The 22,617-nt window shown below is 47.1% G+C and overlaps 1 protein-coding gene across 1 annotated transcript; it reads left to right on the top strand.

Moving 5' to 3' along the window:
• The first annotated feature begins 901 nt into the window (after positions 1–901).
• On the top strand, positions 902–22,049 carry LOC102016891. Its single transcript, XM_013506037.1, has 6 exons — positions 902–1,187; positions 2,108–2,402; positions 16,790–16,933; positions 18,274–18,388; positions 18,594–18,650; positions 21,825–22,049. Exons 1-6 carry the CDS (start codon positions 902–904, stop codon positions 21,831–21,833), a joined length of 906 nt encoding a protein of 301 aa, XP_013361491.1. The 3' UTR covers positions 21,834–22,049.
• Positions 22,050–22,617: the final 568 nt, after the last annotated feature.

The raw sequence follows: 22,617 nt of genomic DNA, 5'->3' as shown, positions 1-22,617 counted from the left end.
CGTGGGATAGAAAGGTGGGAAGTCTGTCCGTCCCTTTCATAAGCAGGCACTGACACCCCCATAGGAAAGGTCAGACTCGCAGGAAAAAAAGCACAGCCCACTTGCTGAATCAAAGTTTCACATGACTCAGGAGCCTTCAGAAATAAAGGTCCAAAGGCTCTAGAAAAATTCTCTTTATGCTCAGTTTTGTTGACCTAGGATAAAATAAACTCAATCAAGACAAAGAAAATTACATTTATTTGGGGCTAATTAAGATTGCAAGCCAGGAAAACACAGATTCGCTGCGTGTGGTGACACGGCCTGTGATCCGCACTCTGGGAGATTAAGGCAAGAGGATTACAGGTTCCAGCCCAGCCTGGTTATTTAGCTACTGAGTGAGACCTTATCTAGAAATGAAAGAAAGGGCTGAGGATTTAGCTCAGTGGGAAGGAGGCCCTGAGTTCAATCCCCAGTACTACAACAAAAAACAAAAACAAAATAAAAAAGGAAGGAGGGAAGGAAAGGGAATGGAAGCAATAGGAGGGGAGGGGAGGGGAGAGGAGGGGGGAGGGAAGGGGAGGGGACGGGAAGAAGGGCAGGCAAAACAGAGGTTGTATTTATAGCTGTAAACTGCAAGGAGGTGATCATTACCTTATTTGTTATTTGGGAATTCTGACTGGTGCTAGTAGCAGGAATCAGGGACAGGTAGTTTGGAGGAAGGGGTTCACTGTACCAAAAGCCAGCCAGGGTTAACAGTGCTTCGAAGGTCAGCTGGAGTCAGGGGGTGTTCTGTCAGCAGCCCAGGTCAAAGGGCCCGCTGCAGACATGCCTGACGTGTGATTAATAACGGCCCCCGGACTCTAATCACCCAGAACCAAAGCTACTCCATTTTAACTTTTTTCCTTGATGGTTTCAGTGAAGAATGGACAGCCCTGTAGAAAATGAGCTGCCATTCAGTGTAGAAGGGACAGCCCTGCGAGTGGACAGCAGGAGCAGCCCAAAGGTAACAGGCCAGGAGGAGAGCGGGCCTGTCTGTTCCGTCCTTCTTGGCCTCTCTGGGCAGCATTCCTTTCTCCAGGTCGTGGACCAGATTCTCTTCAGGGATGGGACCTTACAAGCCACCATCACACAGGGCACGGCAGGGGGTTTCCCTACGGTCAGCCTCTACGGCCAGAAAGGCGTCAGGAAGACAAGGGTCAGACTTCGAGGTTTTCCTGGCTGCACTGGGGGAAAGAGACTCGAGTTTCTGTGATTCCGCTTGGAGGAGCAGGAGGAGGTCCGGAAGCGACTGCTTCTGTGCTCCAGCTCCAAGTGCCCTCCTGCTTCGGGGTGCTTTTCTGAGCCTCAACCCTTACTCCAGGGCCTTAGGACTGTTCATAAGACCTTCTTTCTCTTCTGTCCTATGGATTCTTCCTGAACCATCCTACCTTGCTTCAAGAAAAAAATTCATATTTCCTTTCTTCCCCTCCCCACCCCTCACCTTCCAGAGAGCTGCTCATTGCCCCCCACACGTTACGCTGCCCCCGACACCCGGAAGAGGAGACTGACAGGACCTCGGTGGCACGGGGCTGTGTTCTAAATGTGGGCCTGTGTTTTCCAGGTCCCGTCCCACCGCAAAGGGCAGAAGCCGGACTAATGGGGATTCACGGGCATAATTCCCGTGGAGTTCATGAAGACAGGGATGGGCCCGCATTCTAGGGCCTGGGACGCAGGCTCTGGGCACCTCCCGACCCCGCCTGGCTAGCTCGGGGTCCCTTCCACCCGCCAGCATCCCAGCCCTGCACCGCCAAAGCAGAGCAACCCTGACACCGGACCCTGTTTCTTTGGGCTCCCTCCTCCCCGCACTGCACACCTCTGCTAGCCCAGCACTGTCTCCCTAGGTCCCCGGTCAGCCTGAAAGGACATCCTGGTTCAAGACGAGTAGGTCTAGGAAGGTCCCTGCAGAGTTGCAAAGTCCGGGTGAGAAATCTGGGGGGAAATTCCAGGCGGGACAGACAGCTTGGGTGGGCAAAGTGGGGGCTGGAGATGGTGTTTTATTATGGGCGCGCGCGCGCGCACACACACACACACACACACACACACACACGCACACGCACGCACGGCGGGGGCGGGCACTCCTGATGAGCAGGCCTCGCCTGCTTCTCTTCCATCGCGGCAATATCCTGTGTGCACAGACATGGAGAGAACAGGGACACGACCATCGACCGCTCGGCGCGGCGACAGAGCGCGGGGTGGCGCTGGCCGCCCCCCTTTGCAGCCCGCTGCGCCCGCCGGGCCGCGCGCCTGGGCGCGCATGGAATTTTCCACCGCGCAGCGAGGCTGCGGCGCCGCGAGTCGCCTTGGCCCGGCGAGCGGGGGCGTGGGCCCCGCGTGGCTGCGGAGATGCGATTAGCCGGGCAGTCCTCCTCCGTGGGCTCTGCAAGGTTCTCATTGATCGGGTCGGCGGGGCCCGGAAAGGGAAGCGGAGGGAGGGTGGGGGCCGGGGGCCGGGTCTGATTTCTCACCGGCTGGGCGATGCCAAGCTGCCACACGGAGAATAAAGGCTGCATGCAGTAAGCGGGGAGAAGTCGGGGAAGACCTTAGAATTCGCGTCTTCGGAGTAAAATTCCCCTGGGAACCACCGAAAAATAAGCTTCCCGATTTTAAGTCCTGGCCACCATTTAAGCCTCTAGGCATGCACTGCCAGGGACAGGTACCCTTTGGGCTGTGATTGTCAGGCTCTCGAATCAAATCAGAACTTTGGCACCAAATCGCCTCCCCGCCCCCGCCCCCAGCCCGGGGATCGGTGATGAAACACAGCCGGGGAAGGGCGAGCGCACACCAGGGACCGAGGGGACCTTGGCTGCGACCGAGTCAGCGTCCACTTCCCCAAGCTGACATGAAGCTACGTGGCGAGACAGGAGGCGCAGTATTCAGCAGGCTGTTCAAACAGTGCTGCTGGCCTAATGGAATTTAAGTGTGAACCAGTCTTGTTGATTTGTGATTAAAAACGGTGCCCTGGTTTTGTTTCTCCTGAGGTCTCCGGCATTAGAAAGCTTTTTTTCTGAGTTATTGTTAAACCACCCTGTGAGCCAGTGCTGGCCCTCATGAAATGTTTGCTGAGGGAAGGAGTGGTGTTTCTCGTGCTCAGGGACCTCAGGATGGGGGTCTGAGCTCCAGCGCCTCGCCTGGCTCTTCGTGTGACTTTGGGCGTCTCATAATTCCTGAGAGCCTTTTGCTTTTGAAATGAAGCGAATAGGTTCCTCAGAAAATTAAGTGGAGAATTATCCTATGGAACAGATGGGGTGTCACCCACAAGGAGATATTACTCAGGCATAAAAAGGAAGGCAATCTTGACACATTCCATAATGTGGGTGAACCTCAGAGATACGCTTTGTGAAAGAACCCGGACACAAAAGAGCGTACAGTGTCTGGTTCCACTGATGTGACATATCTAGAATAGGGAAACCTGTACAGACACAACATGGCTGTGGTTGGCAAGAGCTGGGGAGAAGGAGGGACAGAGAATAACCAGCTGCTCGGTGCCTGAAGGGCTTCCTTTGCGGGCCATGAAAGTTTTGGAACTAGAGAGCGGGTGGTGTCTGCCCAGCACTGGGAAGGTACTGTCATTCGGTTATACACTTTTACGTGGTAAATGTGAAGCTCTGTGACTCTTACCGCAGAAAAGACGAGGCTAGTAAAAATGCCTGTCTTAAAATTAAATGAAATTATCTACATGCAGATGTTTGAACAAGTCCAAAACCCTTCCTCTGAAGTCCTTCTATCTTATTTCGTAGAATGGTTCATTATCTCCTTGTAAAACTTTCTAAAACTCCAGCAGTATGAGACACGCCTCCCCCCCGCCCGCCCTGCACCGATTGGAGCGTCACTCAGGAGCCGGACATTGTACAGCTCGAGTTCCTTGGCTAGTGTCCCCACAGTGGGAGGACAAAGGCCCTAGCTCCAGGCTCAGCACTAGCCCAGTAAGACCAAGCTAGGAGAAGAGCGAGGTGAAGAATAGAAAAAGAATTCTAATCAGCAAGGGCCATAAAATGGTTCAAGAGCTGTCTGTGAGGTACAGACAAAAGCTTTGGGGAGTTACAGAGAAAAGGGAACAGAAGTAAGGGTTGGGGTTTGCAGAGCTGACAGTGTGGGTAATCCATGGTCTGACTGACCAGTATCTCAGGATTGGTCCTCTGATGTTCTAGGGGAGCTGTTGTCATCGTCTCTTGAGGGGACAACTTGGTCCCCATCACATGATGTCTCCTGATTTGTGGGGCAGCCTTGGCTCCAATCATGGGGTAACTGCCCCCCTTTGGGGGTGACCTCACCATGGATGATCTCCGAGGTTCTGCTTTTCCTGGACACCAAGGTGATGGAAGGTTTAGGACACTAACCAGAGACTTCTAGGCACCATTCCAAGGAGTCTAGAACAGGGTGGGTTTTGTTGCTTTGTTTTGTTGGTACCGGGAATTGAACTCAAGGCCTTGCACTTGCCAGGCAGGTGCTGCACCACTGAGCTACATCCCTGGCCCAAGAACAGGGTGTTGTAAAAGCTGGCAATTAACTGTGCCTGAGGATTAGTTAATCCTGGTGTCCTCAGTTCTGAAAGGTAATGAGATAGGCTATGTAAATTTGGGGCTAGTGGACCTAGTAATACAAAAATACACTCCTTACACACAGAGCTGAGCGGGGATCCGACCCAAAGTTTTAAGGTGAAACAAATGCCACCTCCTAAAGAATCAGAGATGCCAAGCATCATCCTGTTCTCAGTTCCCCAGTGGGCATCGGCAGGCCCAGCCACCAGGCCCTGTTACACCAGGAGATCGTGAGAATGGGAAGCCCCCGCTGTGGACCTGAGCTCCTGCACAACAGGCCGTCTTTCAGGCAGCAGGACCTCAATGCACCAGGGAAATCACGGGAAACTCTGAGTAGCAGGACTGGGCGTTTAAAAATTTCAGTACCTATACAGGCTCCTCAGAGGAAAAACCACAAAACCCGTGCGACAGCAAGCAGCCTGCCTGGGCTGGGATTTAGGCTGCCGAGGCTGAGGTGAGTCTCCGCTCTGTCTCCTTCCACATGGGTGACCTTAGACCAACACTCTTGCCAAGAGCCCATTTTCTTATCTAACAAAAGGGGTTTACTGAAGTACCTACCGCACAAGGCGGCTATCGGGACTGAGCTACATACGTGTGCCAGAAATCAACAGGCATTAGCCAGTGCGCCTGAGCATTGTGTGGGTTGAGCTCTGGTGCAGGGTTGGGGCGGTAAATAGGACACGGGCCACTGAACATTTCAAGCAGAACAAGGGCTGCGTGGCAGTTGTTTAAAGCAATGTGGAGCACTACAGGATGGCAGGGGGACAGCAGAAATTCTGGGGCAGGGGACCAAGATAAGAAGGAAGTGAGATCAAGAGGAGCAGTGTGGACACAAAGCCAGGAGGAGCTATCTGCCAGGTCCCCGTTCCTATTGGGAGAGGTTCACGAGTAGGACCACAGACAGTCTCCACACAGCACAGGAAGAGCTTTCTTCTGTTGTGACAGTGAAAATGGGCTGTGGTATTCTGTCCCCTGCAACAGGGCAATGGAAAGTCCAGCTCCCAACTCCATGGCGCCATGTGGGCTTCCTTGGCGGAAGCCACTAATGGATTAACTGACTAGAGACCCTCCGCGGGGGTGTCCCTGATCGGTCCCTCTGGTCCCCTCCTGAGTTGTAAGTCCCGTCATGTGAGTGAACCTTTCTGCAAATCATCCTGAGGCCCACAGACTTTGGCAGCAAAAGGGAGGAAAGGATGTCATAGCAATTAAGACGTTTCATGGCTTTCCATGTGAAAACCATCCTCATCCTTTGTAATACTAACCACCTACCTGATCCTACTGTCTTCACTGTCATGGGGGCCCCTGCTCCACTTTCCACTGACGTTTGCCTGTTTCTGATGTGCCGCTGTGAGAACCAAGGGGTGTCCCCAAATGGAAAGTCTGTGATGCAGCCTTTGTCCCCAAAGTCAGTTGCCACCAGGCTCAGGGCAGGGAGCTCAGTGAGCAAGCACTCAAGGGAGAACAGGTCTAGTGATTCCAAAGGAAGCAGATTTGGGCTTCTTGGAGATGTACTGTCAGACCTCAGACTGTCTCAGTCTCCTGTACCCATGCAGTTGTCCCTTGGTCTCCATGGGAGACCGGTTCCAGGATCCCAAGGAAACCCAGATCCACAGATACTCATGGCCCTTATGTAAAATGATGTATATCTGCATGGAACCTACACACATCCTCCTGAACCCTTTCAGTCACCTCTAGATTACTTGTAATATAGTACCGAGTACCGTGTTGAAGATAGGTAAATAGTTACTCCGTCTTTTCAAGGGAATAATGACAAAAGTCTCTACACCTTCTCTAGAGATGCAAATTTTTTTCTGCATGTTTTCAATCCACATTTTGTTAAATCCACAAATGCAGAACCCACAAATATAGAGGGCTACTGCACATAGCTACTGGGATTCTATAAATGGCTGAATATTTAAGAAGTGTTCTTTATTAGACATAATTTGAAAATGTTACTGGGCTCTGGGGTGCTGTATGCTCTTCCCAGAGATCCTTTCCAGGTTCTTACTGTTCTGAACCAAAAATTGGGAAAGACATGCGGGTAAAGGTAGCAAAGTTTCACAGTTATTAATGGGAGGAAAAGGAGTATGCTCTGCAGAGTACAGAATGAGCCGCTAAAAGTGTTTACAGTGGCCACACCGTCCTATCAAAACCCTGCTTGGTTTTGTGCCAGGAGAATCAAAGATAGCATTTTCTGATTGGTCTCAGATTCAGGGCTTGCATACAAGTGTCCTGAACATGGTGATTCATGGTCACACCCACTTGCTCAGCAGGCTGGCTACACCCTAATCTCCTGCCTCAGAACCACAATTCTACCTGACTTTTTATGTGTATAGTACATTCCTGTTCTGTGCTGTCCCTCTCCTTCCCATTTTCACCCCTCTAACAAGGACACAGCTAAAATGCTCCTCCAGGGATGGCAGGAAACTCACACTTAAGTGTGCTAAGCAGTTAAGAGTATTCAGTGATTACAGTCACAACTAACTTCAGGGGCATCCCAACTTTAAAATATAAGTAATACATGTTTATTGTATAAACTTTTAAAAATTAAGAAAAAAATTTAAGCACTCCAGTCTAGCCATTCAGGAATTACTACTATTAAATATTCAAATTCCAATTTTTTTTTTTTTGTACCATGAATCAAACTCAGGACCTTGTACTTGCCAAGCAGGCACTTATGCCACTGAGCTATACCCTTGGCCTCAAATTCCAATTTACATGGTTTTAATAAACACACATGGAGAGGGAAGAGCAGAAGACCAATAGAAATCAATAACCAATAAACTTGAGGCCCCTCCAAGGGCGCATGATGGGGATGGTGCTTGAATGTGGAAAGTAAGCAGGAAATCACATGTGCTTTCACAGCTTCTGGTCTCAGCCCTACACAAAGCTGTTTATCTTCCTGGTTCTTTGTGGAAACTGGCAGTGCCCCACCCAGTGGGACCACAGTGCAAGCAGAGTAGGTTTCACTGGCCAGGTTCAACAAGGATCCCACCGTCATTCCCAACAGAGGAGACAGGACCTCAACTTACCCTGTGGAGTAGGTTCTTGACTCATCATCACAAGAATTTCCAGGGTGGGCATGCCTGTAATCCCAGCATTCTGGGAGATTGAGTCAGGAGCATCAAAACTTCAAGCCCAGCCTGGGCAATCTAGCAAGTTAGCAAGAACCTGTCTGAAAATAATTAAAAAATGAAAGAGGGCTGGGATGTAGCCCAGTGCAAAGACCTTAGGTTCAATCCCCAATATGACAAAAAAAAAAAAAAAAAAAAAAGGAAGAAAAGGGATAAGGAAGGAAGGAGAAGGAAAAGAAAGGAAAGGAAGGATTTCCAAAGGCATCAGTGTGGGACATAGGCAGATTTATTCAGCTGAGTTAGAAAGTAAGAAAAAACAGGGATGGGAACTTTAGCTTGAGGAGCAGAAAGGGACCCAACTCTGTTGAAGAGGATCAGACTGGCCTGTTAATAAAAGAACAAGATGAACTTTTATGGATGTGCTGTGATGGGCTAGGATCTCGTTGATCATTATCTCAGTCCCAGTGGTGCCACAGAAGTGCTTATCTTTTAATCCCATCCCTGTGAGATTATTTTCTCTGCTTGGGGCAGTTTGTTTTGTGGAGGTTCTGGTGGAATCCAAGGTGACTGTAGGTTTAGGGCAATGATTACAGACTTCTGGGTCCTCATTTGTAGTTGAATGTCCCTGTAAACCTCCTATCTTTAAGCAGGATAGGTTTTGTAAATTTAGGACTAATCCAACCTTGTATTGCCAGCGTTTAGACAGATACTCCCTTAATAATTAACATGCCAAACTTAGGGCTGAGGAAGGATCTCATCCAAAGTTTTAAGGTAATAAAGGAAACTGGTAAAAAACGAAGGACAAGCTTTGTTCTTTTAGTTACCTATTGGGCCCAAGTGAAAAGTTACTATTTTTTAAGAAAAAAAACAGCTTTTAAATCCCCAGTAACCTAAGAAAAAACACAAATCATGTTTTTAATGAGTAACAGGTTAAGAGCCCAAGAGTTAGTTTGTCTGCTGTCCTTCTGGTGGTCTCTGGTAGTGTCAGGTCTTTGTAGCATGAACAGGAGGGATGGGTATAGGATGAATGTGCTGGGCAGATCTCATCTACTCCTAGGGCATCAGCAGCAGGAACAGGGACTGTTCCCAGGCACCTCTGTAGATGATAGAAATGTAAGCTGATGGATCTGTGTTTCTGAAAGGTAGGGAACACCTCTAAGCCCCCTCATGGACAACTGGGGAAGCTGAGGAAGAAGGTGGTGTTGTTATACAAATGAGACCACCAGCCAGGGCAATTTGATAATTTCTATGAGTGTTACTTCATTTTTAACAAAAGCCTGGAGAAGCTTGGAGAATTTTATATATATAACATAAAACTGGATTATAACACTAAAAAGCTGCTTCCTTCGCTTTACAAGGACACATGAGCCTTTTTCATGTCGGTAGAGAGATAATTCCAACACTAGATTTCAAGCTGCATTCTATAGCTTTAGAAAATTCTTGAGGCCTGTGAAGGTGTTTAGGGGTCTTCCCAGAGGGAACCTTTCACAAAATATAGAGAAGATGATGAGCCTTCACTCTCTATGTCAATAAAGTAGTTCTACTTGGAACAGAGCTACTAGGATTCCATGAAACACTGAATTTAAGCAGGGGGAGTATCCTCTGCAAGAAATAATTTGAAACCACAGTTCTGCATGATTTTTTAATGCTGTATAGTGTTTCATTGTGTGTATCCATGATAATTTATTAATCAGGTCCCTATTTTTGGACATGTAGGTTGGGGATGTGAGGAGTGGTAGGCAGCTATTTATTTTTCTCATGCAACAAAACATCTAGAATGAGGTAATGGTGATATTGGTTTAGTGGAGGATCCCCTACAGACTCATATATTGAGGGCTTGATCCCCAATGCAGGAAAGCTCAGGTGGACCTAGACAGGCAATTGGATCATGAGGGCAGGGTGCCTAATTGGATGAAGTGGATCCCTGCAGATGGTTTGACGGGTATATCTTGCCTCCATCCTCTTCCTATCTCTCTGGCTCTTCCCTGGTGCTCTGCTTCCTGGCTGCCACAAAATGAGCACCTTTCCTCTACCAGCCCGTTTCTGCCTCGGAGCCAGCCAACCATGAACTGAAACCTCTGAAACCATAAGTCAAAAAAAAAAATACCTCTTTTCTCCTTTAAGTTTTGTATGCTACATATTTTGTCCCAGCAACAAATACGATGGACCATGGTCATTCTCCAACAGCCCCACTGAGTTCAAGACAGACTCATAGGTCAGGAGGGTGCTGAGCAGATTCCCCTCAGAAAGCATCTTTCTGGAAATGCCTTTCTGCTTACATGTCCTTGACCACCCCTATCTGTAAAGAATCCAGAAAATGTTTAGCAGAGCAAATTGCTCACACACACACACACACACACACACACACACAAAACATGGCTTCTTTCTGTTAGTAAGAAAGATAAGCAGAAAAACAGCTAAGCTGTGGTCACAAAAATCCTTTTCACCATGTACTTAAAGCTCCATCATGACATACATTTTTTCCCTAAGATCAAGTTATCAAAAGAAAATTCCTTTAAAGACTATGATTGTTCTAAGGTTTCTCAAATAAATTGTAGCAGTGTCTAATAAAAAATATTCATCAAAAATATTGATATAATCTTGTTACCAGGTTTTGGGGGTACTAGAGTCTCCTCCTAGGGGTGGTTTTTTCTGTCCTGAGAGAAGAACTGGTCAAGACAAGCACAAACAGTAGCGAGGTTTTACATTTATTAAAGGTAGGAAAAGAAATAGGCTTTGCAGAGTGAGTTTGGGCCAAGAAAAAGTAGGAAAAGAAGAACAGTCTGCAGTGTGAGGATGGGATACTGTGAAAGAACACAGTAGCCTGGAGCTCAGTGGCGAATGGGCTTTTGTATCTCCCACTCCTCAGGCTGATGTCAGGTCTAGGCCATCCTATCCAAAGCCGCTCAAGTTCTCAAAAGAAGTCCACATGTAGGGCTTTGGGAACTGTTCTGCACACGTGTCCCAGGATTTTATAATAAAGAGGTCATACCTCCTTCCCCAGCCAGTCTGCCATGCCCGGTTCTCCTGCCTCAGCCTCTTCATTTTTAAGTTTTGCTATTTTTTGCCTCTTATCTTACTTGTTTTAAAAGTATCTTTAAAATATGGGGCACTCCTAGCTTGGCATGGTGGTATATACCAGTAATCTCATCATTTTGGGAGGCTGAGGCAGGCAGATTGGAAAAAAAAAAAAAGTACTGTTTTAACTCATTATCAGTATGATATGAATTCCCTAGACCAGTACTTTTTAAATTTTATGATTACAAACATAACCAGGATCTTATTAAAATTTAGACTCTGATGGAAAAGCTGTGGGCATCTGCATTTCCCACAAGCTCCCTGAGGATGTGGTGCTGCCAGACCGCCAGGCTGTAGCCACACCATAAGACACAGCAAGTCTGTGTTGGCGAGTGAGCACGACCCTCTTCCCTGAATAGGACCCACCTGAGCACAGAGGAAGGGCAGTCAGTAAATACCCCTAGTGCGTGTGGACTTGGTCCAGAAGCCAAATCTCTATCCATATGGTGCTGCACGGGGAGTAACTTAGTCCCACTTCATTCAACACAAGATTCTGAAGGAGCTGAGAGGCCTCGGAGAAAGTTAGTGCCGCCTTAGACAGGTTAAGTCGCGGGGCTGAGGGTGGGGGCAGCATCTCTATAGCTGTGGTCCAAAGAGACGAAAGACTGGATGAGCCCAAGGTGCAATGAGCTGCCAGCTGTGGGCACCTGGGGAGACTCGAGCCCCACATCTATTGTTAAAATATGAATTTGAGGTTGGTTCCCTTTCTTCCCCACCCATACCCGTTTCCAGCTGGCAGGAGTTTCGCACGTTCTTGCCTGGGGGATTTGGACCAGCTGAAAAAGATTCTTCCTGGCATTTGTAAAAGCTAAATCCCTAGATGAGATTATGCCAAAGGCCCTGGAGATGAGTGAAGGGGTAGAAGTGGGGGAGCGGGAATCCAGACCAGGGCAGTGTAAGGAGCTGTGGGAACCGCTGCAGATCATGGGACATGGTGGGCTGGGCCCCGGACACCCTGCTATGGTTTTCATGTTTTGGAAACTTAACCCCCTTTGCAACAGTGCTGAGGTGGGACCTTTAATTAGGTCAGAAGGCCTTCCCTAAGGAAGGGATTAGCGTCCTCATCTCAGGAGTGGGTGGTTGTGCTCTCTTCTACCCCTGCCCTCCTGCCTTTTGGCATGGGATGATACTCAGACAGACCCTCAACCAGATGCAAGCCTTAACCTCGGACTTCCCAGCCTCCAGAACTATAAGAAATGAATCTCTTCTTTGTAAATTGCCCCGTGTTCAGTATTCTGCTACAACAAAAAGAATGAAGAAACTCTACCAGGTTTCCTGCCCCGACTGAGGCTCTTGTCCTCAGAAACACAGCCCAGCCGCAGTACTTAGAGTCAAGGTTATACAGTGCTGGGGTGTGGGGAGGGGCGTATGGAGGGATCCCCGATGTTCAGACTCCTTTTCTCAGAAGGTGAAAACAAAAGGAAAGCAACACTTGAAGAGCTTTCCGAAAAGACTGGGGAGACCAGTAAGGGAGCAGCACGCAGGCCCCTCTCAAGCTGCTCCCTCAAGTGTCAGTTCTGGTCGCCTCAGCTTTGACTAGGGCACCCGGAGCAGACAATTATGGTGGTGGTGCAGGGACCCAACATGCACATCAAGAGGTTACTGGCCTTTCAATTTATACACATCTTTACTAAGTATCTATATGCCTTGCTTAAGCCTCCCTCAATTGCATGGCCCGTGTCACAAAGCGGCAGTTCTCCAACAGAAGCTTCTCCCCTAAGAATTTTTACTATTGTATAAATAAAACAACACCGTTTGCTCACATAAAACACTCATTTTCCCTGCCTTCTTCAGAGCACTAATCTGAAAATACCCGAGTCTGTTTCCTGAATTAGAATCCCTACAACCCCAAAGTCCTTTTACTTTCGCAGATTGAGTTTGACCTAATGCACAGAAGTCTACTCTGTGATCGGAGGAGAACCACACTGTTCCATACTTAGGGCTTGCGGAGTAGTTCTTTTCCACCTGTTCTTTTACTTTCCACCTATCTCTGTCCTTATATTTAAAGTGCATCTTTGGTAAGTCTTTTTAAAAATTTTTAACTCGCTTTTGATTGAGTATAATTGACAAAAACCATATATTAAAGGTATAAATGTAAGCCGTTTGTCATAATTACACTGAACCAGATACCTAAAAATAGGAAGTTTTTGTTTGATAGAAGGGTGTAGCATTTATAAGGCTTAGAAAGTCCCCAAGGGTCATAAAATAAGAGTGTTTAATTTCACTGACATAAATTAAACGTCATTTTCTTTTTTCTCTCTCTCTCCTTTTTTTGGAGGTGGGGTAATGGGGATTGAACCTAAAGACTCTCTACCACTGAACTACATCCCCAGGCCTTGTTATTTTTTATTTTGAGTTCTCACTGAGTTGCCCGGACTGGCCTTGAATTTGCAAAATCCCTGCCTCAGTCTCCAGAGTAGCTGGGGTTATGGGAATATACCTCTGCTCCCAGCTAAGTATCTTCTTCAGCAGTGGGCAACCAGACTGTGGGTGAAGAGAGATCAGGGAACAGACTAGAAATTGAGATCTGAGGACATCCGCTCCTGCGATTACCGGATAACCTGTGTGTCCAACTAGGTGACCTGTATAAGGGCTTTTCCATCAGGAAGAGGGTTTGAGAGACAGAGACAGAGAGAGAGAGAGAGAGAGAGAGAGAGAGAGAGAGAGTGTATGTGTGTGTGTGTGTGTGTGTGCACGTCTGCCCTTGTACACATGTCCACCTGCCAGGCAGGTTTAGCTTGCGCAATGCCTGTTTCCCTAACAACAGAGCCAACGACAGTGAGGCCTCCTCCCAGGGGTACAATCTCTCCCTGTGGCTCTTCTTTCCTACCTACAAATGTTACCAAACCAACTAAAGGGGGGAACAAAGATCCAGAAAACCCTGCAAACACAGCCAAGACACAGCTTTTACTTTCCTAGTTCAGTAGTTTTTAACCCACACTGCCTCTTAGAGGAACATACCTGGGAGGATTGTTAGAATACCAGTGCTCAGGCCCTCCGCCCACAGGTAATTCTATTCCACTGACCTGACGGTAGAGCTAGGAATCTGTACTATTAAGGTGATTTCAGTTTGAGTCAGTATTTTTTAAAAGCTGCTTACGTATCTTGAATGTGTAATCAGACCCCTGTGCAGGCTGGGAGTATCCAAGAGGGAAACTAAGTAGAAAGGCACCTATTTATAGGCAGGTGTGTGTTATTCTGTCACATGACCGGTGACACCTGGCTGGCTGCTAAGGACAACTCCGATGGGATGGAATGTGACCAGGTGGTGTCAAGACTCATCAAAGTCACCCGGCCACTTGGGAATGGCATCTGACACTGCTGATACGGAGGCATGGGGAGAGAGAGACCATGGTTACAAAACACGCAACACGAGCCCTGCTTGCCCCTCAGCAAATAATTAGGCCTGAACTGCTACATTACTTGATATCTATCTCTAAGGTCAATGTGAATGAATAGGTCTCTTGGCTTGATTTCTTCCCCCAAAGCAAATGTTTCACTAATCTCCATTTTCCTCCTCAATCGGAGCCCATTGTCCAACATGTCTGAGCCACTCTATGAAAACAAGCCTGCATGTGGGTATAATGGAAATCAAACCAGTTCCGTGAAAAATAGAGTTTCTTGTTCAACCCTGTTTGCAAACGTTTACTCAACCAGCAGAGACAAAAAGCAGGGCTTTTCAACATACAGAAAGCTACCCATTATCCATTAGAGAGGTGCGGGGGAAGTCACAGGTTTCTGGCTTTAGGCAGGAAGTGTGAGTCTGAGGCTCACTTTGAAAATGGAAACTGCTCTTTTCTTCTTTGTTGCTCACAGTGACTAGAGCATGGTGTGAAGGTGCAGAACTAGACCTTTGAGAATGATTTTACTCAGGATGAAGAGGTTGGAAAGACAGAGAAGGTTTCCATTTAAAGGATAAGGATTATACAAAATACCTCCACCATTACACAATATGGGCATGCAAAGAAACCTCACACTGTACCCCACAAATATATACAATTATTATGTAGCCATTAGAAAGTTTTTTGGCAGCCCTGGGAATTAAACCCTTCACACTGAGCTATATCCCCAGCCCTTTTTCCAAATTTTTTCTTTGAGACAGGGTCTTGCTATATCACTCAATTGTCCAAGCTGGGTTCAAACTTGGGATTTTCCTTCCTCAGACCCCCAGAGTGCTGGGAATACAGGAGCACACCATTACATCCAGCAAAAACAAAATAAAACAAAATTGTAAAATAAAACATTTTCAGTCCCCTTGGCTACAGTAAATCCCATCCATTTGTATGATCCAGGATCCTCTTTCTGAATTCCTTCTCCAGATGGGAACTCCCTAGATTTCACTCATTAAAACCGAGGCCTCCTGCTTCTAGATATAAGGCCCCACCTGTCACCTCATCTCGGTAGCATCTGTCCCAATCCCTCCTTCCCTCACACCAGCTTGTCGGTTCCTGCAGAACCAGGAGTAGGCGTGTGAGAGAGGTTGTGTGCCTCAAGAGCAAACGTTACCCAAAGGCAAATGCACCATTCCTGCGCCATTTTTCTCTAGACATTTCATCACAGCAGCGCTTGGGGTGGGAGGTTGCAGCACAGAGGGGGATAGGAGGATTATGCAATGAGCTTGCGACTGCTAAAGCCCAAAACAGGATTCCTTTGCTCCTTATAAACAGCAGCAGAAGACCACAGCTGCCTTCTTCTGGCCATTTGATAAGACCATTTGAAGATGTATAAACATTGCTTCACCGATCTTCCATACACTTTCAATGAGCAAAATTATTTAAACACCATCAGGAAACAAAGTCTGACGGATCAGCTGTGATCCCGGGATGCCAGAGTAGACAGTGGGAGACAAGAGGGTGTGGAAGAGAACACTCTACCTCTTCTGGACCCTGACATGGGGTTGGCTTTGTGAAATGGACTCGGAAGTAAACAGACTTAGGGCTCCGCTAGGATAAGGGACAATAGTCTTAGCATATTGCAGGGCCTTGGATTTTAATCAAGAAGCAAAAGCAGTGAGATTCTTATGTGTGTATATATATATACAAAGAGATGTTTTCTAGGGAACTGGTACCTGCAATTATAGCGCCTGACAAGTCTGAAGATCTTCAGGGCAAGTTGGCAAGGCGGGGACCAGGCAGAGCTGCCGAAGGCCTGAGAACCAGGAATGCTGGTGGCATAAGTTTCAGGTCAGAGGTTGGTGAGCTTGAGGCCCGGGGAGAGCAGATGCTTCAGTTCAAGTCCAAAGGCAGGAAAAGGAGTCAATTTCAAATGCAACCATGCGAAAGAAATTTCCTCCTACTCAGGGGAGGGCAAGCCTTTTGTTTCTATGCAGGTGTTTCCCCATCTTCTTCGTGCAATCTGCTTTGCTCATCTCCCAGTTTAAATGTTAATGTCATCCAAGAAGCACCCTCAAGGAAACACTGAAAAGAATGTTTAACCAGCTATCTAGGTACCCTGTGGCCCAGTCAAATAGGCACATAAAATTAATCATCATAATGGGTTAATAGGCAACAATGAAGCCTGTAATGCCAGCAGTCTGGGAGGCAGAGGCAGGAGGATTGCAAATTCAAGCTCAGCCTGGATAAATTAGTGACTTGGTGAGACCTTGTCTCAAAAATAAAAAATAGATAGGGCTGGGGATGTAATTCAGTGTGAAGGGCCTGAGTTCAATCCCTAGGGCCATCAAAAAGAAAAAAAAACTAAAGCAACAAAAGCAAAACAAAAAATTTAAGCAACAGTGTGGACTGGAAAAACCACCATTTCTGGAGCCTAACAGCCCAAGGTCAAGTTGCAGCTTTTTTCCTTGCGAGTTATGTAATTTTTGGATCTCTCTGGGGCTGCCTCGGTTGCTCTTCAGTAAAACAAAGATAACAAAAGTCTCACGTAACAGGTACCAAAGTATTAGTTGTTTTGGATACAACTGCATTTGCCCTTTGCTTTTAATGTGTATTATTATTTTGAACAAAAAGGAGGGTTAGCCATAGAAAATGTAGCAGAGAAAGGGAGGCATTCATCACAAGAAAGAAGTATAATTGTCGAGAGAGTTATATACACCGTATTAACACAGTGTTCCTCTTAAATCAGTAAACCAGGGTCTGTGGGCCTTGAGAAGATGTCAGAACCACTAGACTACGCGGCTGTTCCCCTCCCTCTTCATGTCCCAGGAGGCTGCAGACCCACATCCGTCTTGGAGCCCATGTTCCACACACCACCCAGGAGTGCTGAAAGGTAGTAGAACTTATTGCATTTGGGATCTGCTCCCATCATCCGACAAAAACAGCTAGATATTTTCCCATTAAGAAGTCAAATTAGAAAACCTCTCCCATGGTGGGTTTGAGCTTTCAAGGCACAGTCATGGCTGAAAGATAGCCTGTTGGTCCAATCTGACACCTCATTGCAGTATCGGTCCCTCTTCCAAAGTCCTGTTCCAGCATGTGGGTGGTGTTAGCAGTGTCCTGGAACCAAAGACTCACATAAGTGTTACAGAAAACCTAGATGGTACAGCAAGAAATTCAATGGCTGGACTGGCCAGAAGACACTTCTGGGGGCCAGCATAATGGCTTGCCCAGAGTGTGAGATCGGGTTTGGCAAGCCCTAAGCAGCTGGTTGCCAAATCCCTCTGCCCATTCTCCCCCTGGTGTATTTCAAAGGAAATGAAATCCACATGTTTCTGATCTGCTGAGACCTAAAGCTCATCCAAAGGTGGTTTTGCAAGACTGGTTTGGACACAAGGAACTTAGAGGAACTTAATTATTATTATTTTTCATTTTGAAATGGAGACCTGTACGCTTACATAATACATGCCATCCCTACAAAATTGAAGCCCAGTTTCACCTTACCAAAACTCTTGGTCGTGTGCCCACCAAGACAGATGATTGAAGTCAACTAGAAAAGAGAAAACAGTTGACTTTAACATCCAACCTAGAAGTCCATCTTGAAAACCATACTTTTCATTGCCCCTTTTGATGGGGATGCTAAAGCTAGCTTTTAACAACATGGGTAATATATGGATTGGGCCTGTGAATGTCATTATTTCCCTAGGCTCTGGCCAAAGGGTTGAAAACCTAAATTCGAAGTGGTGTCCATCTTGGATGGATGGGATCAGAGGCTGAAGGATGTGAGCCCAGGTCCAAGGATATGTGGCCCAGTTCCTGGTGGGCAAGAGGCCATCACAAAGGTGTTCTGTTGAATAATCCTGAAACATTCTGAAGGGAACATCCCCCTTATCTCTGAAGGGAACTGAGACAAGTGGTAACCTAATTTCTGTTTCAAGGAAGTAAGGATCACATGATGCGGTTAGAAATAATTAGCACTGTGGGATGTGACTCCTGACCGCTTCACGCCTAGCCGCATGAACACTATTGGCCAAAGAGACCAAGAATCAAAGGATCCTCCCCTCTGAATCAAGGATGCACATTCATGGTTTCTCCTACCGCTGTGACCCTGTTAGGGCACCAGATGTGGCTTTTCCTTAACATGCCCTCTCCCTCCTTCTCCTTCTCTTCCTACTCCTTCTCTTCTTCCTCCTCCTCCTCTACTTCCCCTGCTGCTCTGAGTTCTCCTGACAGAAGCAGTGGCTTTCTTCTGGGAAGCTGCACCACCCTCATTTCCCAACCCTGGACCATGCTCACTCAAAAGTTCCCAGGTTACTCTCTACCACCCTCGCTTGGGCTCTGGTTCGTGGTAAGTATGCTTCAGACTTTTGATGACTAAGATCACAAAAAAGTGGGAAACCACCACAGCTTCTTGGGTTGACTCCCCTTGACCTTGTTCCCCCTCCTGCTATCTTGTATTGTTCCTGGGAGTGTATGCAGGGCCTTACGCATGCCAGGCAAGCCCTCTACCTTTGAGCTATACCCCCAACCTTCCTTCTGCCTCTTAATTACAGGTAGCCCTCGCTCTTCCGGTCTCCACCATCCTCTTCCCAGGGCCTCACACTGGAGAGGTGAGAAGTCAGTACCAAGTAGCCGGCCACTTTCTCCCCTCCAACCTGAGCCAGACTGTGCCTTGAAGATGACTCTGTTTTGTCAACTGTACAAAGTAAGACTAATTAGGGTGTTATTCAGACACTCTGAAAGCAGCACCCACTTGGGCAGATTCACTAGACCAGCTGAAATAAAGTCCCCCAGACGGAATGGTTAAACAGACATTTATCATCCCACAATTCCGGAAGTTGAAAGCTGAGGTCCAAGGGTTAGCAGGTATTGTTCCTCCTCAGGGCTTGTCTTAGATATTTTTTGTCTTAGTTATAGTTTTGTCTTGTTTTTGTTAGTTTTATTGTCTTAGTTATATGTTCTCTTAGTTATTTTTCTCTCATTGCTGAGACAAAATGCCCAACACCCAAAGTTAAAGGAGAAAAGTTTTATTTAGCTCACAGTTTATAGAGGTTACAGTCCATAATTGGCTGGCTCCAAGGCAGGGTGACATGGCAGAGGGAGAAACAGTTTATGGTGGTGGAAGACAGCAAAAGCAACAGGAGCAAAAAGGGGTCAGGGGCAACAAGGCTCTTTCTGCCCCTTTATTTTATCCAGACTGCTGAGATTAGGGCGGTGCCTGTCCAATCAGTGGATTGATCCAGCACTCACCCACCCTTAATCCCAGCATTGCACAATGAATCAATCACAAACTCTAGATTAAGTTGCATCGGAAAAAGCCTCATCTAAAAGTGCATGAGGCTTTGTGGGGACATCTAGACAGAATCTGTTCCAAGCCTCTCCCCTCCTCTGGGGGTTGCTGGTGAAATTTGGTGTCTCTTGTCTTGTTAATGTTTCACCCCAGTCTCTGTCTTCATCTCATTCTTCCTTCCTCTGTCCAAATTTCCTCTTTTCCTTTGGACATTGGTCATACCCGATAGGGGCCTAGCCTCATGGCTGCTGCATAACTGAATCATCAGCAAAGACCCTATTCCCAAATAAAATCACCCTCACAGATCCTGGGGGTTAGGACTTCAACATCTTTTGGGAAGACACAATTCGATCTGTAATAGCTCTCCTCTGGGTATAGAAAAAGGAAAAAAAAAAAAAAAGGCAATTTAAAATTGACATTGAAATGCAATAACCAGACGGACATGGCGACACATGCGTCTAATCCCAGCACTCAGGAGGCTGAGGCAGGAGGATCACTCTGAGTTCAAGGTCAATCTGGGCTACAAAGTAAGTTCAAGGCCAGCCTGAACTGCATAGTGAAAACCTTGTCTTAAAAAGACCAAAAAAAAAGAAAAAGCAAAAAGAAAAGAAATGCAATTACCTCTTAGTGTATTGTCCAAATTGGGGCATTTTTTTGAGAATGAGACAGCGCTATTAAAAATTTGACCACGTGTCAAGCGGGGTGTCCCAGGCAAGCCATCAGGACACACAGCCACTGCATGCAGCTGGGCTCCTTCCCCAGCCTTTCCCAGGCAGGGATGCATTTTTACCTTTGCTGCTAATCCCTCTTTGTTTGTGTTCTCCAGCAAGTCCAGTCTGTTTTATACACATTCGCAGCGAGACTGGGGATTAGCTATATTCTGGCTGTGGTTAATTCACTGTTTCTAGTTAACTCAGGTCCAATCTTAGCAATTAATTTGGCCAGATCAAGTTACGTCCTCTTTACACCTGTTCCCCTGCTTAATTAGGTTCCGATCTCCCAGGGATAGCTGGAGACACCAAGGACCATTGCCTAAGCCTTGGATTAGAAGGAGTATGTCAGACACTCAGCTGTGGTCGTAATACCCAGGCGACATGCCGGAGACAGCCCCAGCCCTTCCGTCTAGAAATGTGTCCTGACAACTACAATCCCTCCCAGGCTGGAGGGGTAAGGATCCCCTTTCTCGATCCCCTTTTTCATTAGTGACTTCTTTTCATCTCTTCCCAAGGGATGGAAATGCTCCCAGTGAGGCTTCTTTCTGAGGTAACTGTTGGACAGGAGTCAGCCAGTTAAGGCTGCCCATCTAATTAGCAGAATCTGTTATGATTTATCAGGATAATGAGCTAGGGAACAAAGACATCACTTCCCACCCCCACCCCCACCCCCGATATTTTGGCCGCTCTTCTTCCTTTTGGAAGATGACCCAATGGTTAATAAGAAAGGAGTCACTTATTGTTGGGGTGCAAATAGAAAGATAAATGACATCAGTAATTAAGCCTCAGGCTCCCTTGGGTATAATGGAGCCATTTGCCAGGCAATATTATTCAATTAATTAATTCCATTAGGGCTACCACACTTCCCCAAATCCAGTCATTCAGCTGTCAGCTCTGATAATTTGTATGACACGAAACTAGACCGGTGAATCAATGCATCCTGAGACAAAAAAAAGGAAGCATTTCTACTTCCCCAGGAAACCGAGCTAGAAGCCTTTGATGTGTGAATGTGTGAAGTCTTCAGGGCCAGCCAAGGACCTCTCCTGGCGTGGTTCAGAACTGTCGTCCCGGAGCCCAAATGTGACAGGCTTGGTTCCCAGCCTGTGGTATTACTGAGAGATGATGGAACTTTTGTAGGGGTGGGGGGGTGCTGCAAAGAGGAAGTGGGGTACCTGGGGATGAGTCCTTGAAGGGGATATGGAGACCTTGGCCCTGTCCTCCCTCTCTTTGCTTCCTAGCCTCCAGTGGGTGGACAGGACTCCTTTGCCACACATCCCCACCATGATGTCTTAGTTACTTTCTTGTTGCTGAGGCTAAATACCCAACACCCACAAGTTAAAGGAGGAAATTTATTTTGGCTCACAGTTTGTAGAGGTTTCAGTCCCTACTTGGCTGGTTCCAAGGCAGGGTGGCATGGCAGAGAAGAAAGCTAGCCAGTTGGCTGGCTCTGGTACAGGACAGGCAAGAAGGCAGCAAAGCAGCAGCAGCAGCAGCAGCAGCAATCCTCCCTTTCCCTCTTATCCCATCTAGGCTACAAGCTTATTGGTTGGTGCCACCCACACACATGGTGGGCCTTGCCATTATCTATACCTAGAACTATGCTAAACCAATCAGTGGAGTAATTTAGTTACCAAAACCCTTAATCCATATGCACACACCCTTAATCCACATTCACACCCCCTGGATCCAGCCACCTCCAAAAAGCCCCACCTATAAGTGCATAAGGCTTTGGGGGAACCATCTAGATAGAAGCATTGAATTTTTTTCTCTCTTCTTCACAGACAGAGTAAACCTGGACAATTCCCTTTTGCCTGCAAATTGGCCTTTCTCCGCCTGTGAATAGACCACCTCTTTCCACTGTAATATGTTCTTTCTCCATCCTCAAGGAAGCGACAGTATCAGTGGGCAGCTGATCACAACCTCAAGTTCGCTTAAATGGTTTGCACTCTGAGATGACAGTAAGAATACACACTCTAGATTATCTACTCACTCTACCACTGAGCTAAATCCCCAGCCCCTTTTAAAATTTTAGGTAGAGGTTTAATGAGAGATCTAAGTTGTCCAGGCTGGTCTCGAACTTGTGATCCTTCTGTTTTAGCCTCTCAGTAGCTGGGATTAAGGCACGTGCCATCGTCCCCTACCAGCCACCTTCTTGCACCATCTCGGTGGTCACTAGCTAGTACTTTGGTCAGCTGAACCCACTTGATTAGGGAGAGGAGAAGGACTAAGTGACATGGACGAGGACTGTCTAAGGGCTCTGGATGGGCAGATACAGCAGAAGGGAAGGTGCTGGAAGAGCAGCTCCCCTGACCATGTCGTCATGCTTGTCTGCTAGCTTTCTTCTCTGTCAGCAATGTCAGAGGTGAAGCCTGCCCCTGCCTTGCATCACTCATAACTCAAATTCTCTCAGTCCCATCTGCGCTTGTGCTAATAGACACACCCATATTCTCTTTAACTCTCCTACTCTCTTCTCCTTTTCAGCTCCTGCCAACTTGTCTCAGAATTTTTTGTGTCCTTTCTAGTGGTAAATCTGCCTTCAAACAAAAGGATGGTAATCATCCAGAACCACATTTC

This window comes from Chinchilla lanigera, unplaced genomic scaffold (genome assembly GCF_000276665.1).
Source record: "Chinchilla lanigera isolate Chin_1 unplaced genomic scaffold, ChiLan1.0 scaffold00006, whole genome shotgun sequence".
NCBI classification, from domain to species: domain Eukaryota; kingdom Metazoa; phylum Chordata; class Mammalia; order Rodentia; family Chinchillidae; genus Chinchilla; species Chinchilla lanigera.
The sequence above is the reverse complement of the archived record's forward strand: the minus strand, read 5'-3'. Positions and strand labels throughout refer to the sequence as shown.

Bases quoted from the DNA above. Each gene is read 5' to 3' on its own strand.
- LOC102016891 (XM_013506037.1), top strand. From the start codon at position 902: ATGGACAGCCCTGTAGAAAATGAGCTGCCATTCAGTGTAGAAGGGACA. The intron at 1,188-2,107 runs GTTTTCCTGGCT...CCTGATGAGCAG, and splicing joins GACAAGGGTCAGACTTCGAG to GCCTCGCCTGCTTCTCTTCC. The intron at 2,403-16,789 runs GTTCTCATTGAT...CTCTTAAATCAG, and splicing joins TCCTCCGTGGGCTCTGCAAG to TAAACCAGGGTCTGTGGGCC.